Below are 18,338 nucleotides of genomic sequence, written 5' to 3'. Positions count from 1 at the left end.
CTGATTTTGTGGGTATACATTATTCTTTAAATTTAAATTTGGGTGGTCTCATTTCTTAAAGATGACCTTAAAAAAATAAAGGAAATCTTTCTTCAACCTTGCTTGGAGAAAAAACAAAGGAAAATAAAACTCCTATGCATCAGCCCCACTCTTTTCAGTCTAATTCTTTCCTCTTACAGAGGAAAGTTGCTAGGCACAGCGAGGGTGGATGGGTACAATAGATAGCTTTCTGGCCATGTATCAGTGATAGAAGACCCTTGGGTCTTTTCCAGGCTGAGTATTTGTTGTAGTCTTGGTGGCTGCTGGGTCCTCGCTCTGTATCTTCCTTTAGCTGTTTGTGAACAGTCAGTCACTTCAATGTAGTTGAAGTGGGGCATCTACTTAATGTTTAAATAAATATCACCAGGTATGAAAAGAACAAGTTCTGCCCTTCCATAACTTACTTGAAATTCCACATTCCTAATGTAGGAATTATGACTTTTAGCCAACAATATCAAAATTAGACTTGTCTAGACTAACCAGGTGCCCTGATTCCTTAACTATGCAAAGATCTCTTCATCTCTTCTATAACTGGTTTACAAATAGGAAGAGTGCTTTTCAGTGCTACACAGGAGGCATTCTCTATTATAAGTGATGACACAATTGTAGACTAACATGTGTACTTTTTATTACACCAGAACATAAAAGCCACCAAAACAAGATTGAACCTGAGGCTCAGTAAGAAGCTCCTATTTTTCACTTCCTGTTTAGGTACATTTCTTTTACAGTCTTCAAAGTTTAGATTTGCACTATAGTTTGAGGAAGATATTATATGATATCACCAAATAGCTGTGTGTATAAAAGCCCATCTTGAACATCTCAGCCCTGAAAGAAAATGACGGGAGATTCCAAGATGGCAGCTAGAGGGAGGAAGCAGAAAGCGAGCCTCCTATTGTGAAATCTTGGAGAGACGCTGGAGACACACTTTGCAGGCAAAATCACTGAGAAGAGGCACAACTTTTACCCCTCCACACCTCCAGCTGGCGCAGAGAATCTCCACTTCACAATAACAGAGAAACAGGGAGGCCCCCAGGCTGCCAGTCACCCGTGCCCAGACAGTTTGGGAAGACACGGACAAGGTGAGCTGCGCAGTACAGTGGTACTCCCGCAGACAACCCTGGGCCAGATCAGCAGAGCCCCCTGGACAGACTGACCTCCACCCAGGGAAAAAAGAGAAGCTGACTAATAAGCAATAAGAGCAATAAAGACACGCAGGAAAGAGGGTGGAGCGCACTGAGTGCCGAAGATTGGGGGTAGGGAATCCTTCCCGGAACTGTAAATAAACAAGCCGGGTGGGCAGGAGAGGCTCCGGTGGGAGCGGGGGCATGCGCCCAGCAACCAGGAGCGGGAAAGCTTGTAAGAGTGGCGGAGGGAGGAAAACTCCACAGGAGAGGAAAGAACACCCACTTCCCATGTGAACGGTAAACAAACATGGCGGCTGGCAGGAGCAGCAGCACCACCCAGTAATCAGGAGCAGGAAAACTTGTAAAAGTGGCAGTGGGAGGAAAACTGCACAGGAGAGGGGGGAAGACCCATTTCCCACATGAACTGTAAATAAACACGCAGGCCTGAGAAAGTAGGTGCAGTGTCACCTTTCCCAGTGTGCTTGGAAAGGGGAAAGCTTGTAGCAGAGGCTCACGCACAGGAGAACTCTGAGTAAACAAAGCCTGCAGGGCCAGGTGAGTGCTAAGCTCACCCCAGAGATCTGCATAAATAACACCCCCAGCAACAGCAGACTGACAGCAGCAGGCAGATAAGCCACAGCCGCAGATACCATTCTCAGAACTGTCTCCAGACTCTTTTTTCTTTTCTCTTTTTCTCCCTACCTTTAATGAGAGAACAACAGAACTACACCTGCATGCTGAAAAACTTACTGAAACTGTATTGCATTTGAACTTGAGACACTTGGTGGGGTTTTTTTTGTGCGTGTGTGTGTAGTTTTGTTCTACTTTAAGCGTCACCTTTGATGAGACAACTACAGAACAACATCTGAGGCACCATCTCCAGGACTGGAGACTGAGACAGACTCCCAAATTATTAAGACTGAAACTTCATTGCATTTGAACTTGGAGGTTTTTTGGGTTTTTTGTTTTTTGGTATTTTAAAAATTTTTCTATTTTTCAATTTATTTTATTTTATTTTCATATATAGATATTTCTTTCATTATTTTTTATTTTTATTCTTATCTTTTTTTTAAATTTTTTATTTTCAATCCTCTCTCTGTCTCTCTAATGCCTGTTCAGCTTACTGTTGATTAGTACACTAAGGCTCCCTGTTTATACCTTTGAAATGTTCTTGTCTGATTCCTTGTTCTATTTTCTCCTTCTTGTCCGTTTATTTGTTTTTCCCTTTTCTTTAACTTCTTGCTCTCCATCTCCGCTCACCCTTCAATTCTAAATATCACCATTGTTATTATTACAAGCTAGAAAATACTTAATTGCACACAGTACAGGGACAGAAACAACACCAAAGACATGATGGGAAGACAGAAAAAACAGGGAAACCAGTTTCCCCACAACAAAAAATTAGTACAGGAACCAGAGGGGAATGAAGAAAACAGATACTCAGGTCCAGACTCCAAAAAAATGAACATAAACTATGACAAAGGACCCAATGAAGAACACAAGAATAATTTAAAAGAAGACATACTACAGGTACTCAATGAGAATTTTATAGAGATGATACTGGATAGGGTCAACCAAAATGTACAGGAGACACTCAAGAAATTCCAAGACAACAAAAATAGAGAATTTGAAAAAGCAAAAGAAGAAATAAAGGAAACCATAGAAGCACTGTATAAACACCAAAGTGAAACAGAAAACACGATGAATAAACAGATAAATGAACTCAGGACAAAAATAGACAACATTAAAGAAGAAACCACCAAGGATATGGAAAACCTCAGAAAAAGAACGAAACAGAATTACAAAACAAAATGGAGGGCCAATCCAGCAGAATAGCACAAACAGAAGACAGAATCTCAGAACTTGATGAAATGGTAATTAAAGGAAAAACCAAAGAACTATTTTTTTTCCATTTTTCACCAAAGAACTATTAATTAAACAACTCAAGACCTGTGAAAAGAAAATGTAAGAATTCACCGACTCCATCAAAAGACCAAACTTGAGAACCATGGGCATCGAAGAAAGAGAAGAGGTGTAACTGAAGGGAATGCATAATATATTCAACAAAATAATAATGGAAAATTTCCCAAATCTAGAGAAAGATATTCCCATATAGATGCAAGAGGCCTCCAGGACACCAAACAGACCAGATCAAAATAGAACTACCCCACGACATATCATCATTAAAACAACAAATTCAGAAACTAGGGCAAGAATATTGAAGGCTGTAAGGGAGAAAAACAAGTAACATACAAAGGTAAACCCATCAAAATCACAGCAGACTTCTCAACAGAAACATTAAAAGCAAGAAGAGCGTGGGGTGAGATCTTCCGGGCACTGAATGAAAATAACTTCAACCCCAGGATACTCTACCCAGCAAAATTATCATTCAAAATAGATGGAGAAATAAAAGTCTTCCATGATAAGCAGAAACTAAAACAATATGTGACCACAAAGCCACCACTACAAAAGATTCTGCAAGGGATTCTGCACACAGAAAGTGAAACCCAACATAACCAAGAAAGGACAGGCAGCACCGAACCACAGGAAAAGAAAAAGCTAGACACTGGAGAAACCTCAACTTAGGTACACACAATCAAACCTTCAAACAATTAAGAGAACTAAATGACAGGAATCACCACATACCTATCAGTACTAACGTCTTATGTTAACGGATTTAATTCACCCATCAAAAGGCACCGCTTGATGAAATGGACTAAAAAGGAAGATCCAACAATTTGTTCCTTACAGGAGACCCATCTCACTGACAGAAATAAGCATAGGCTTAGAATGAAAGGCTGGAAGAAGATTTACCAAGCCAATGGCCCCCGAAAACAGGCAGGAGTAGCAATCCTTTTCTCTGACACAGAAGACTTCAAACCTACATTGATCAAACGAGATAAAGAAGGACATTCCATACTAATAAAAGGGGAAATAGACCAAAAGGAAATAATAATCATCAACCTGTATGCACCCAAGGTCAATGCACCCAATTTCATTAAACATACCCTAAAAGACTTAAAAGCATATATTAACGCCAACACAGTGGTTGTGGGAAACTTTAACACCCCATTATCATCAATAGATAGGTCATCCAAACAAAAAAATCAATAAAGATATCCAAGATCTAAAACATACAATAGATCAAATGGGCCTACTTGATGTCTACAGAACATTTCATCCAACTTCTATACAATATACATTCTTCTCAGCAGCCCATGGAACCTTCTCCAAAATAGATCATATCTTAGGGCACAAAGCAAGCCTCAGCAAATATAAGAAAATAGAAATTATACCGTGCATACTATCTGATCACAGTGCAGTAAAAGTAGAACTCAACAACAAAAGTAAAGACAAAAAACATGTAAACAGCTGGAAACTAAATAACTCACTACTTAATGAACAATGGATCATCAGTGAAATAAAAGAGGAAATTAAAAAGTTCCTGGAAGTCAATGAAAATGAAAAGACAACCTACCGGAACCTATGGGACACAGCTAAGGCAGTCCTGAGAGGAAAGTTTATAGTCATGAGTGCATATATTACAAAGACTGAAAGATCCCAAATCAATGACCTAATGATACATCTCAAACTCCTAGAAAAACAAGAACAAGCAAATCCCAAAACAAATAGAAGGAGAGAAATCATAAAAATAAGAGCTGAAATCAACGAAATAGAAACCAAAAAAACCATACAAAGAATTAATGAAACAAAAAGTTGGTTCTTTGAAAAAATAAACAAGATCAATAGACCCCTGGCAAACCTGACTAAAATGAGGAGAGAAAAAAACCCAAATTAGTAGAATCAGGAATGCAAAAGGGAAGATAACAACAAACACCATGGAAGTCCACGAAATCATCAGAGACTATTTCAAGAACCTATATTCAAATAAATTTGAAAATCTAAAAGAAATGGACAGATTACTAGATACATATGACCATCCAAAACTGAACCAAGAGGAAATTAATCACCTGAATAGATCTATAACACAAAATGAAATTGAATTAGCAATCAAAAGTCTCCCTAAAAAGAAAAGTCCAGGACCTGATGGATTCTCTGCTGAATTCTATCAGACCTTTAAAGAAGAACTGATACCAACCCTCCTTAAACTGTTCCATGAAATAGAAATGGAAGGAAAACTGCCAAACGCTTTTTATGAAGCCAGTATTACACTTATCCCAAAACCAGGCAAAGACACCTCCAAAAAGGAGAACTATAGGCCAATCTCCTTAATGAACACTGATGCAAAAATGCTCAACAAAATAATGGCAAACCGAATTCAACATCATATCAAAAAGATTATTCACCACGACCAAGTAGGCTTCATCCCAGGAATGCAGGGGTGGTTCAACATACGAAAATCAATAAACGTAATAAACCACATTAACAGAAGCAAAGACAAAAACCACTGGATCATCTCAATAGATACAGAAAAAGCCTTTGATAAGATCCAACATCATTTCATGATAAAAGCTCTAAGAAAACTAGGAATAGAAGGAAAGTACCTCAACATTATAAAAGCTATATATGACAAACTTACAGCCAGCATTATACTTAATGGAGAAAAACTGAAACCATTCCCTCTAAAATCAGGAACTAGACAAGGATGCCCACTATCTCCACTCCTATTCAACATAGTACTGGAATTCCTAGCCAGAGCAATTAGGCAAGAAGAAGGAATAAAAGGAATACAAATAGGTAAAGAAACTGTCAAAATATCCCTATTTGCAGACGACATGATCCTATACCTTAAGACCCAAACAACTCTACTCAGAAGCTTCTAGACATCATCAATAGCTACAGCAAGGTAGCAGGATATAAAATCAACATAGAAAAATCATTAGCATTTCTATACACTAACAATGAGCAAAGTGAAAAAGAATGTATGAAAACAATTCCATTTACAATAGCCTCAAAAAAATCAAATACCTAGGTGTAACCCTAACAAAAGATGTGAATGACCTCTACAAGGAAAACTATAAACTTCTGAAGAAAGAGATTGAGGAAGACTATAGAAAGTGGAGAGATCTCCCATGCTCATGGATTGGTAGAATCAACATAGTAAAAATGTCTATACTCCCAAAATAATCTATATGTTTAATGCAATTTCCATCAAAATTCCAATGACATTCATTAAAGAGATTGAAAAATCTACCGCGAAATTTATATGGAAACACAAGAGGCTACAAATAGCCAAGGCAATACTCAGTCAAAAGAACAATGCTGGAGGTATCACAATACCTGACTTCAAACTACATTACAAGGCAGTAACATTAAAAACAGCATGGTACTGGCACAAATACAGACATGAAGACCAGTGGAAAAGAATAGAGGACCCAGATATGAAGCCATACAACTATAACCACCTTGTCTTTGACAAAGGAGCTAAAAATATACAATGGAGAAATAGCAGCCTTTTCAACAAAAACTGCCGGGAAAACTGGTTAGCAGTCTGCAAAAAACTGAAACTAGATCCATGTATATCATCCTATACCAAGATTAACTCAAAATGGATCAAGGATCTTAATATCAGACCCCAAACTCTAAAGTTGATACAGGAAAGAGTAGGAAATATTCTGGAGTTAGTAGGTATAGGTAAGAACTTTCTCAATGAAACCCTAGCAGCACAGCAACTAAGAGATAGCATAGATAAATGGGACCTCATAAAACTAAAAAGCTTCTGTTCATCAAAAGAAATGGTCTCTAAACTGAAGAGAACACCCACAGAGTGGGAGAAAATATTTGCCAGCTACACATCAGACAAAGGACTGATAACCAGAATATATAGGGAACTTAAAAAACTAAATTCTCCCAAAACTAATGAACCAATAAAGAAATGGGCAAGTGAACTAAACAGAACTTTCTCAAAAGAAGAAATTCAAATAGCCAAAAAGCACAAGAAAAAATGCTCACCATCTCTAGCAATAAAGGAAATGCAAATTAAAACCACGCTAAGATTCCACCTCACCCCTGTTAGAATAGCCATCATCAGCAACACCAACAACAACAGGTGTTGGCGAGGATGCGGGGAAAAAGGAACCCTTTTACACTGTTGGTGGGAATGTAAACTAGTACAACCACTCTGGAAAAAAATTTGGACGCTTCTTAAAAAGCCAAACATTGATCTACCATTTGATCCAGCAATACCACTCTTGGGGATATACCCAAAAGACTGTGACACAGGTTACTCCAGAGGCATCTGCACACCCATGTTTATTGCGGCACTATTCACAATAGCCAAGTTATGGAAACAGCAAAGATGCCCCACTACTGACAAATGGATCAAGAAAATGTGGTATCTATACACAATGGAATTCTATGCAGCCATGAAGAAGAACGAAATGTTATCATTTGCCAGTAAATGGATGGAATTGGAGAACATCATTCTAAGTGAGGTTAGCCTCTCCCAAAAGACCAAAAATCGTATGTTCTCCCTCATATGTGGACATTAGATCAAGGGCAAACACAACAAGGGGATTGGACTTTGAGTACATGATAAAAGCGAGAGCACACAAGGGAGGGGTGAGGATAGGTAAGACACCTAAAAAATTAGCTAGCATTTGTTGCCCTTAACACAGAGAAACTAAAGCAGATACCTTAAAAGCAACTGAGGCCAATAGGAAAAGTGGACCAGGAACTACAGAAAAGGTTAGATCAAAAAGAATTAACCTAGAAGGTAACACACATGCACAGGAAATCAATGTGAGTCAATGCCCTGTATAGCTATCCTTATCTCAACCAGCAAAAACACTTGTTCCTTCCTATTATTGCTTATATTCTCCCTTCAACAAAATTAGAGATAATGGCAAAATAGTTTCTGGTGGGTATTGAGGGGGTCGGGGGGAGAGGGAGGGGGCGGAGTGGGTGGTAAGGGAGGCGGTGGGGGCAGAGGGGAGAAATGACCCAAGCCTTGTATGCACATATGAATAATAAAACAATAAAAAAAAGATAAAGCAGTTGGACAATCAAAAAAAAAAGAAAAGAATAGACTCTAGGTAAGAAGAGATAAAAGTATAGTTAATTCATAAGTGACATATCCTACAAAAGTTATTTGTGAAAAGGGCATTAGCAAAGTCGCAGAATACAAGGTCATTATATAGAAATAAATTACATTTCTATAAACTAGTCACAAATAACTAAAAATTTAAAGTTAAACAACTCCACTTACAATACCATCAAATATATAAACTACATGGGCATAAATCTGGCAGAAGTGGAATATATCCACAGTGAAACTACAAACCAATGTTGGGAGAAAATTCAAAAGACTTGAAGAAATGAAGAAATATGTTGTGTTCCTAATCAAGATCCCTGTAGGGTATCTTTTAGAAATTGACAAACTCTAAACTCCAGAGGAGAATGAAAAGCACCCATAATAGCCAGGATTACTTAGAAAGAGAAGAGAAACTGTGGAGGACCAAGATCTGATGTCTTTTTGCTCCCCTTTGCTCCCTTTCCCAATCTGAACCATAATGGCCCTTTAAAATGTTGTATTTCTCTTCATGTAACTCCCTACCCAGAGCTTGCAATGCTTCCCTTTGCTCTGAGCATCAAGCCCGATTGCCTTGACTGTCCTCTACCTCACCTGTTATTCTTCAACAGTTGTGCTTCCTGGCCATCGCATTATCTGCAGTACTACTTGTGTCTGTTTCTTCCCACCTCAAGATCTTCCCATAGCTATGCCTTCTGACTAGAATTCCACCCTTCCTCTGTCCCTCTCCTTTTCCCAGCAATATCTTGTGTACTTGTCAATTGTTGAGACAAGTAAACCTTATATCCTAGCAAGGCCCTTTTACTATGTCAGAGCAGGTCTTCCCTGTTTAGGTTCTTAAAGCACTTTGAATTGTTTCCAAGCACTGGGTTTTCGTTTGTTTGCTTTCTATCATTGTAACCTATTAAGAAATAGGGTATCCAATGCCCATCTACTCAACATGGGGCTCATGTCCACTTCCTCAGCATGTCGCCTGGCCCAGCGTGTAGAAAGCATTCATAAATATGTGCTGAATAAATCATAACTGTACTGCATTATCTAGGCAGACCTGAGTCTTGGGCAGAGCATTTTGGGTTTATAAATTTAAAAGAATAATTAGTCCCACCAATCAGTGGAAAGAAAATGAATGTTTTAAATATTTTGGGTTCCATCTGGACATCACTTGTTCCCATCTGCTCCTAAAATGGCTAACCACAGGCTTCATCTGTGTGTTTGAGAAAGGATTTGACAAGTTCAAAATCTCTTGATGTGGGGAAATAGCCAATGATCTGTCAGAGTATCTTTTCTGTGTAGAAATTAGGATCTAATGATTGCAGCAAAACAGTACCACATACTGCAGGGTAATTTTCTTGGGAGTTAACAGTTTACAGATGACTGACCACTTGGGTAGAGATCAATGCATCACTAAACTCAGGGAAATAAGATTCTGGCTATGACACTCTATTTCAGTGCTGAATTTAAATCACCTTTGTTTCTCCTGTATGCTCCCGTCATAAATTTCATATTGACGTTCTTTTCGGGAAATTTATGATGAGTTGTCTCCCTGTCACAGCCTCCAAAGAGCCATTGGCAGTTTGCATTATCTCTGACAGCCACTGGCTTTGATAGAAGTGGGTTTCTATGGTACCATTTCCAAAGAAAAATTCATTTAATACTTATTCTTGGCTAGGATGGGAAATAGAGACCAGATAATGTAAAACTAGTAGTTCTCAACTGTGCCAAACAGATACAGTGATTACTTAAGGAAACATATTTCTTCTGTGTAGAAAACAGCACTGGGCAGAATAAAGAAATGTAAGATACATAATTAAGTAGGTTGCTTTCATCAAATTGTAAATATGAAAAGTTTTAAATGTTAAAAAGAACCTTGGCAAATTTTAAGTTCAAAATTTATAAATTTCTAAAACTTATTTACAAATTTAGAATAACCATTACCAAACTGATTTACTCTCACTAACATAACTGTCTTTTGGTTCTACACAAGCACTCTTAGAAACCTCCCAAACTGTGCAAAACTGTAATCTCAGAACTTAGGAAGGTGAGGTGGGTTCTCAAACCCCAAGTTTGAGAACACCTTGTATAACACAAGCAAAGGTCTGCCTCAAAAAAAAAAGAAAGAAAGAAAGAAAGAAAAGAAAGGAAGGAAGGAAAGAAGGACAAAGGGAGGGAGGGAGGAACGTAGGGAATGAAGGAAGGAATGAAGGAAGGAAGGAAGAAGACTAAGGCAAGAAGTTAGAGAACTTAAATTCAAGGCCAGCTTGGGCTACATAATGAAATACTCCCCCAAAACCAAACAAAGTTGCCACTAAACGTGTGTGTGTGTGTGTATGTATTGCTCTGTTTGCTTTTTGCTTTGTTTGAAGGGTATACTTCTGGGGATTGAACTCAGGGCCTTATGCCTATGAAGCAAACACTCTACCACTAAGCTACAGCCCCAGTCCCAATGTATACATTGTTTATCAATTTAAGACTCCACTGTATGAAAATCAACCTTCCTAATATGGTATCCTGATGTCACTAGAAAGTATCACCTACAGGACGTCTGTTGTACATGTAATCCATCATTGACTGAAAGATCTTTACGTGACCTGTGACTTATAAACATAGGTTGCTGTGCTCTAGAGATTCCTCTGCAGAAAAATTCTTTGAAAGCAATGTAATTTGACCAATTGAAAATACAACTTTGTAAGAAGAGTCAGCTAGAAAAAGGTAAGGACTCATTATATTAGCTTCTCATGACTGCTGTACAAATTACCACAATCAGTGGCTTAAAACAAATTTAGAGTTCTGAAGGACAATAAAGGTCCTAGAATGTGTTTTTAGGCTGTGTTCCTCTGGAGATTTAGGAGAGTCTCTTTCTTGCCCTTTTCATCTTCCAGAAGCTGCCTGCTCTCCTTGGCCCAAGCCCACATGACTCTGCCCTGCCCTTCAATGGACATATCTTCTATGAGCCCTGGGCCTCCACCCTCTAAGGATCCTTAGAGTTACACCGGTCCACTTAGGTAATCCAGTGCAATCCCCCTGTCTCAGAACACTCAGCCAAATCATTCTCAGAGCACTGTTGCCACAAAAAGTAAGAGAGTCACCTGTTCAAGGAATTAAGATGCTAGGCACCTTTGGCAGAGGAAGGGTGCATTATTCTGCTCTTCACACTCACTAACAATCCATAAAACCTAACTAAACATGTTCTTCCAGTCTGGGTGGAGTTTGGGCATCTTTGGAGCCAGTGAGAAGAACACATGCTAAGCAATCTAAGAACTGGTCCACCCTGAAAGTGGCAGATTTGGATGGAGCCTGGTTCTGCTGGTCAGCATGTGTGCCAGCATTGACTCCTGTGCTGATGCTCTGAGGTCCAGGCACAATGACCGGGAGTGCCACACAATACAGTGTGAGAGGCTTTTCAAAACAACCTCTTGGTAGATATTCAATAGTATTACTTGTAACAGGACTCAAAGGAATGAGAAGTGATCAGCAATACATTTCAAAAACAAAAATTGAAAATTGAGTACAAGTTTCCATCCCCTACAGGGATGGTCCAAAACACAATTCTACCTTGTGGGAGCATGTTCCAGGTAAGGATCTACTTAGTTCTGTTTTGTATATGCGTGAACTAAGAGCAAAACAAGGTAGGAGAAACCTTGCAGCTGGGATGCGATCATGACCCCCAAACACGCTGTGCATGGCAAGGGTTCTATGTACTATGAAGGTCTTGTGAAAGTTGATGGTGCCAATATTAACTGGTTTTTGTCAGATGTAGACCAAATTAGTCCTGGGAAGTAACAAAGGGTGAGGGCTCATGCCTACCTATTTGAGATATCTACTTTGTAAAGTCCCACCAGAAATTACTTCCCCTCCTACCACATCCCAGGCTTTGCATACTGTGCACTGAAGGAAGTTTTCTGTATCAAAGTTTGTAATTAACAATTCTTTAACATTGCCACTGTTCAGGCAAGATAATTTTGACAGAACACTTGGTCAGGGCACCTCTACCAAGGACTTGACTCCAACTCCTGCTTCAGGTCTCCAAGACCAGTGAAGTTTTATGCAAGCAGATTACTTGAATCTCTCCCTTTCTATTCATAACAACTTCCCCTTGCTTCAACCTCCTTGAATACACCAAGCGTTTACTCACACCTCAGTGCTCTGCTACTCCCAAATCAATGCTATTATTCCATGGTGGGAAGAGATGGGAAGAATGGGTCTGTAGTTCCCTGTTCCTATCAGTCAAGCAGTACACAGATGTTGAGCCTATGTGGGCAAGAATGCCCCAAGGTGAAGTACTGAGAGCTGGGGGCCTTTGGAAGGTGATTGGATCATGAGAATGGAGCCGCCATGAGTGGGAGTAATCTATAAAAGAGGCCCCAGAGGGCTGCTTGTTCATTGTACACCATAAAATTAGCATGACAAACAGGAAGCAGGACCTCAGCAGATGTTGAATCTACTTACACATTGATTTTGGACTTCCTAGCCTCTAGAACTATCTGCACTATGTCTCTCCTGTTTATAAGACACTCGGTTTGTGGGATTTTGTTATGGCAGCTAGAATGGACTAAGACCCTTCTCAGAAAGACCCTCCAAGCCCATGCCCTGCCTCCCACTCTCTGGAATGCTCTGGCCCTTCTTCATTCCTCCCTGGTCTCTACCTCCACCTGATGTCAACTTCAGAGGTACCTGTCAGTGTGTGGAGCTCCTAAAAGTTAGGAACTTCTTCCCTACCTGTGAATCCTGGGCAGGGTCTCTGCAGCTATTAGAAGAACCCAAGAACCACGAAAAATAAGTCCTTCGTGGAAACCTGGAGCAAGGTGATTATAGGAGGTAATTAGGAAAATTAATTTCAAGCATGAGATTAGGTTACTTCATTCATTATGGGGAAAAATATGTCAACTGGAGAGCGATACAACCTCTACAAATAACTCTAATGCAAGAAATTAAAATTATCACCAGCTGGTCATTTATTCTGTCCTTAAAGTGAAATTGAGCTCCCCAGAGAAGCTGGAAGCAAGACTCAAAACTCAGAGCATGGTAGAATGAGAATGATTTCTGTTCATTCCACATTATTGCAAAAGACAGCCCTGCAGACACAGTGCCAGATGAGGTCCTGAGCCCTGGGCTTGTCTGCCAGATCAGAGAGCTTTTGCCTTTTTTTGCTTGAGGGAGGTGAGCTCCTGCAGTTCTGGAAGGTGATGGGGTAACTTTTAAGCCTCAAGTAGCCACTCTTCCATGGTACTGGGGATTCTCAGAGAAGGCCCAAACCAGAGAGGGGCTCTTGTCTTTAAAAATGCTTTTCATAAGTTGGGGATGATAGGTCATACCTATAATCCCAACACTCAGAGAGGCAGGAGGTTCTCAAGTTCCAGAGCAGCATGGACTATGTAGAGAGAGCCTGCATCAAGAAAGAAAGGAAAGAAAAAAGGAGGGAAAAATGAATGAAACAAAAGTGCATTTCAAAACTGAGAGGAAAAGGATTTAATGCATACATGGTCAGAGAACTCTGGCGTGAATAGTGGGAATCTCTCCTGTAGCAGTCAGATTCTCCAATACTACAGTAAACAAATCCATTTGTTGGAGGGAGGGACTGGGGACACTGGAAAGGAAGAGCAGGAAACTTCCAACCCAAGGGCAGAAGCCAGGACAGGAAAGGGGCAAAAATTCGCACATAGTTCTGCCTCCCCAATGTTCCTAGACTCAAGAGGTTGCTGCTGCTCTGAGCATTCTTACACTAGTCAGTTTCCTAAATGCCCCAGGCCTCTGTCTATAAGGGACTGGACCTATGATTTGGTGTGAGCTGCCTTTGTAATGCTGTCTCCTTAATAGTCTTCTACTGGCTGATAAACAAGTGCCCTGTGAGTGTTTCCAGGAGTCAGACTAGGTAAACTTCACCCCAGAATGGATCATGTTCTTTCAATGAACCTGCCATAGGCGACACTCAGTGTGTGTGTAGATACAGAAGGCAGAGCCGAAGAAATAACCTGATAACGTGAGCTCAGAGCCATCTGAGCACCCAAGCCACAGCTGTAGCCAGGGCTCTTTATCAGTAAAAACAAATGGATCTCAAGCACACTGCCAAGTCATTAAAGACACATGGCTGGATTAAGACAAGCTGTGTCACAGACTAAAGAACTATTCCAGTTTAAGATTTTAAACCACTAGGCAGTGTCCTGCACAATTATTTAGAACATAATCTTGTGGACACAGATCTTCCTCATTCTGAGATTTTTTTAATTTAAACACAAAACCTTTTATTTTGTTAAAATGTTTACATATTTTTTGCTATTAATTTATGGCACATGCATTCATACTTCTCTCAAACAGGATTGTGTGTGTGAGGAGTGAGGGCAGGTGTGTGTCCAGTCCAGCTAGCCAGGTCTGGAAGCCTGGAGACAGTTAAGTCCAGCACCAGCAAGAGTGGCCACACATGTACTTCAGTTCTCCTTGCAAAGGATTTGGGACAACACACCTGAACAGCAGACAGGAACCCAGGAAAAGTTTGGAAGGTCCCATCCTGGACAGGCAGTGGGCAGGTAAGGAGGGAGTGGAAGCAGCAGGGGACATCCTGCCTGCTCCTGGGGCTTCTCTTCTGGAGCAAGGAGTCAGGACAAAGACAGAGGCTATTTCTTGCGAGTGTGCTACCTATGGGCATGCAGTCGCTGTCGAGCCACTGGAGTCTTGGGTTCTGCACCAATGGGAACTGAAGGGGCCACCGATCCCAAAGACCTGGCTCTGACCACGCGGTCGGTGGCTGTTGACGAGGATCCAAGCGAGAGGCTGCTGCCCGCTGGGCCCACACTCAGGGCAAGGGTGCTGGGCATGGAGGCGCCTCCTGACACAACTTTGCGCCCAGGCGTGGTGGCCACCTTAAAGGAAAAGGCTCCACTCTGGCCTGGTGTACCCAGGGCACTCTGACTCAAGCCACCAAAGGAAGTGGAGGCGCCTGTGGTTCCACTCTGGCCAACTCGGAAGCTGAGTGATCCAGGGTTGGAACTGGTGCCTGGGGTGGCTGTATGGACTCTAGAGCCCCCACTGCCAGGCGGGGCCACTGAGCCCCCGAAGGCTAAATGGGACCGAGTCGAGCCGCCAAGCTTGGAGGTACTGGTGCCAGTGCTGGTGGCCTGGGTGGCAGCCCCGAAACCAGAGGTGGTGACTGCCGGTAAGGAGAAAGCCGCGGTGGTGCCACTGAAGGTGGGCTGGGTGCGAGCAGCAGCACGGAGCGCAGAGGCTGAGCCTTTCCCATCATGGATTGCAGAAGGCCTCCGGAGCCCGCGCAGGCCCTGCAGGTGGAGCAAGGGCTGCAGAGTTGCCAAATGCGAAAGCGCTGCCCCAGCCTGCGGCAACAGCTGTCTTGGGGGCCTCCTGCTGCTGCACCTTCCCCGTGGCCCCAAATGCTGGCTGTGAGGCACAGCCAAAGGGAACATGGAAGGCCGAGGTAGTGGTGATGCCGAAGGTCAGGGTCGACTGGCTGATGGTGTTAGTGGCCGAGGTGGTAATCGGGCAGCTGAAGCCACTGAAGCCAACAGTGCTGCTCCCTGTGGTGGCCATCTGTGCGGCACTGGAGAGAGGCTGGCCAAAGGGGCTGGCTGCTGCAGAGGTCTGCAGGGTCTGAGGCTGGCAGGACTGGAGTATGGGGCCCATGGCTCCAGGGAAGCTGGTGGCAGATGCAGGGGGAGCCCCAAAGAGAAAGGGCTGAGAGGTGGAAGCCATAGTTCTGGTGGAGCTTCTCGTGGTGCTGGCCAGGCTGTTTACCCTGAAGCTAAATGAGAGTTTTGAAGCAGCATCTGTGGAGGTCCCAGCGGTGGTGACAGAAGCCACTGTGGAGGGGGCAGTGGCTAAGCCAGTGAAAACAGGTGCAGTGGTGGATGGAGTCCACCAGCTACAGTGGTAGCTGTCTGCTTGAAGGGCATTGACAAAGGAGCAGAAGTAGGTGGCCCCATGCTGCCAAAGATGGGCTTCAAAGTCAAGGTGGTGGTACCAGTGGTAGCCAGGAGGGTGGAACTGGAGGAGCCTCCAGGTGTGGCTGAGGGGCTGCAGGACATGGGGCTGTCACTTTCCATTTTAGGTGGGGTCAGAAAGAGGCTGGGATCTGGGACAAGCAGAAGACAAGCCAGGAGTGGTGGGGGAGGAAGGGTTGGGAGGCCCTCTGTTCGACACCCCAAACAGGATACTATTTGGGGTGCAGAGCAGTGGGCCTCCTAACCCTTCCTTCCTCGACACTCCTGGAGTGTCTTCTCCTGGCTTCAGGGTGGGGGCGAAGTCCAGGGGGCCTTGAGCTTTTGCAGAGGTCTCAGCCTGAGGGGCTGGAAGTGACTTGGTGTTCATGACTGGAGTCATGGTGGAAGCAGGGGGCAGCCGTAGGAGAGCCACAGAAGAGGTGCCTGGCAGGGAAGAGCCCAGAGGGTCCTGAAGGCCAGGTGTTTTGGGGGGTATTGGGGCCAAAGTGGTGGCTGTTGCATCAGGCTCTGGGGAGATTGGTTGGTCCCCAGGGTTCTCCATCTTGTTGCAGGTCTCCAGCAGCAGTTTCGAACCAGGGGCCTGGAGGGAAGCCAGCGAGGAAGCAGGACTGGCTGCAGGCAGGGTAAATGTGAAGGAGGGCTGAGTGGCAGGTGACTTCTCAGGAACAGAGCTGGAGAGAGCATCAGTCTTGTCCTCCAAGGCCTTGTTAAACCACTGGAACCTTGCCTTCCTCTCCAGGTCCAGGTCTTCAGCAGTGATGGGATAGCTGAGCTGGGGAGGTGGTGGCAAGGTCAGCGGGTCCCCTGACCTGCAGAGCAGTAGCTGAGTCTTCCTTCTACGGCTCCTGAAGCTGGCGGTGTGGATGGGGAAGTCCTGGAGTCCTTTTGTGTCCCTGTGGTCACATTTGAAGCCCTTTCTTCCTGGGACTCCTTGTGGGTCACCTGTGGAGCTTTAGAATTGGCTCGATGATGCAGTACCTCTTCTCTTGCTTTCTTGGCTGGTCTCTCTGATGTCTGGGAGATGGAAGAGGCTTGGCTAGAGAATGGGGATGCAGTGGGAGCCCTCCTCTTCCACAGCTGTGAAATGCCTCCAGTAGAGCTGTAGGAACTGGTGATGGCGTTTTGGCTAAAGCAAGGGATGCCACCTGTGTGCGTGCTTGTCACAGATGAGGTGCACAACTGCTTGCTCTTGTGGTCGTCTGAATTGTGGGAAATGAGGCCTGTCATTAGGGACTCAGGCTCAGGCACAAACGAAGCTGAGTCTCCATTGGCCTGCAAGGATTCAGGTGCAGCCTTTCTGCTCCCAAGGCCATCATGGCGCTTTCTCTTGTTTTCCTGGTCATCTCCGAGTATTTCGCCCTTTTCTTTCACTGTCCTTTTCCTCTCATCTTCGAGGGCACTCGGTGTCATCTCCTTTGCTTCAGGGTCTGGCCCAGCACTGGTACAAAGGCTGGTGCAGAGCTGAGCATCTGCTCCGGCCCTGGAGGACGCGGACGCTTGCGGGGAGCAGGAATCCGCACGGTCCCCAGGCTGCACACCATCCTGGAATTCCGGGGAGACAGCATGACCTTCTGGCGGCCGCCATCCCAGCACACAGTGGGCAGCACCCCCACCATGGAGTACCGCGCCTGCTGGATCGGGTAGGGCCTTCGAGGCGTGATGGTGAAGCGACTGGACAAGGCAGCACGGTTGCTGCGGGGCCTGCGCGGGTCTCGGAGTAGCGGGGTGCGGAGCAACGGACAGACGTGGTGGACATAATGAGTGGTCAAAGGCGGTGAGGAGTGTGGGGGCTGTCGGCGACAGGGCCTGTTTTGTGCGCCGGGCGACGGGCAGTGTTTGCCCACGTAGCCACCCATGTTGCTGAGCAGAGCGAACTGTGCGATTGGACCTGAGTGGCGTTGGCAGCGTCTCTAGGGACTTCCGTTGACCGTCCACGTGGCCAGACGATCTGGTAAGGGTCGCTGACGCCAACGCATTCCACCGGTCTGGGGCACCACTCTGCATCCGCGAGGCCTAGCGGCGACAGGCCAAGCAATGCTGTCCAGGTCCGTGCCAATGCGCGCTTTGGGCCGCAGCGTGCGGGAGACCTGAGTTTCTTTATCCGTAAGATGATGAGGTTGGAATATCACAGAAATCTCTAGATTTAGTTTTTTCTCTGCTCTGCCTGGTGTCAGACAAGCAGGAAGGGAGATTCCCTAACACAGAGTCAAATTTCCTATCCAACATCCCTGAGGATGT

General features: G+C 43.8%; 1 protein-coding gene across 1 annotated transcript; it reads right to left on the bottom strand.

The window, feature by feature from the left end:
• Positions 1-14,762: 14,762 nt before the first annotated feature.
• On the bottom strand, positions 14,763-17,956 carry LOC109676514 (nuclear envelope pore membrane protein POM 121C-like). Its single transcript, XM_074062098.1, is given in 5 exon segments — positions 14,763-15,414; positions 15,416-16,165; positions 16,346-16,943; positions 16,946-17,554; positions 17,557-17,956. Coding segments are annotated over 5 exon segments (3,009 nt in total).
• Positions 17,957-18,338: the final 382 nt, after the last annotated feature.

The sequence above is a fragment of the Castor canadensis genome, chromosome 19 (assembly GCF_047511655.1).
Source record: "Castor canadensis chromosome 19, mCasCan1.hap1v2, whole genome shotgun sequence".
Lineage (NCBI taxonomy): Eukaryota > Metazoa > Chordata > Mammalia > Rodentia > Castoridae > Castor > Castor canadensis.
This window is presented reverse-complemented; position numbering and strand designations above follow the sequence as displayed.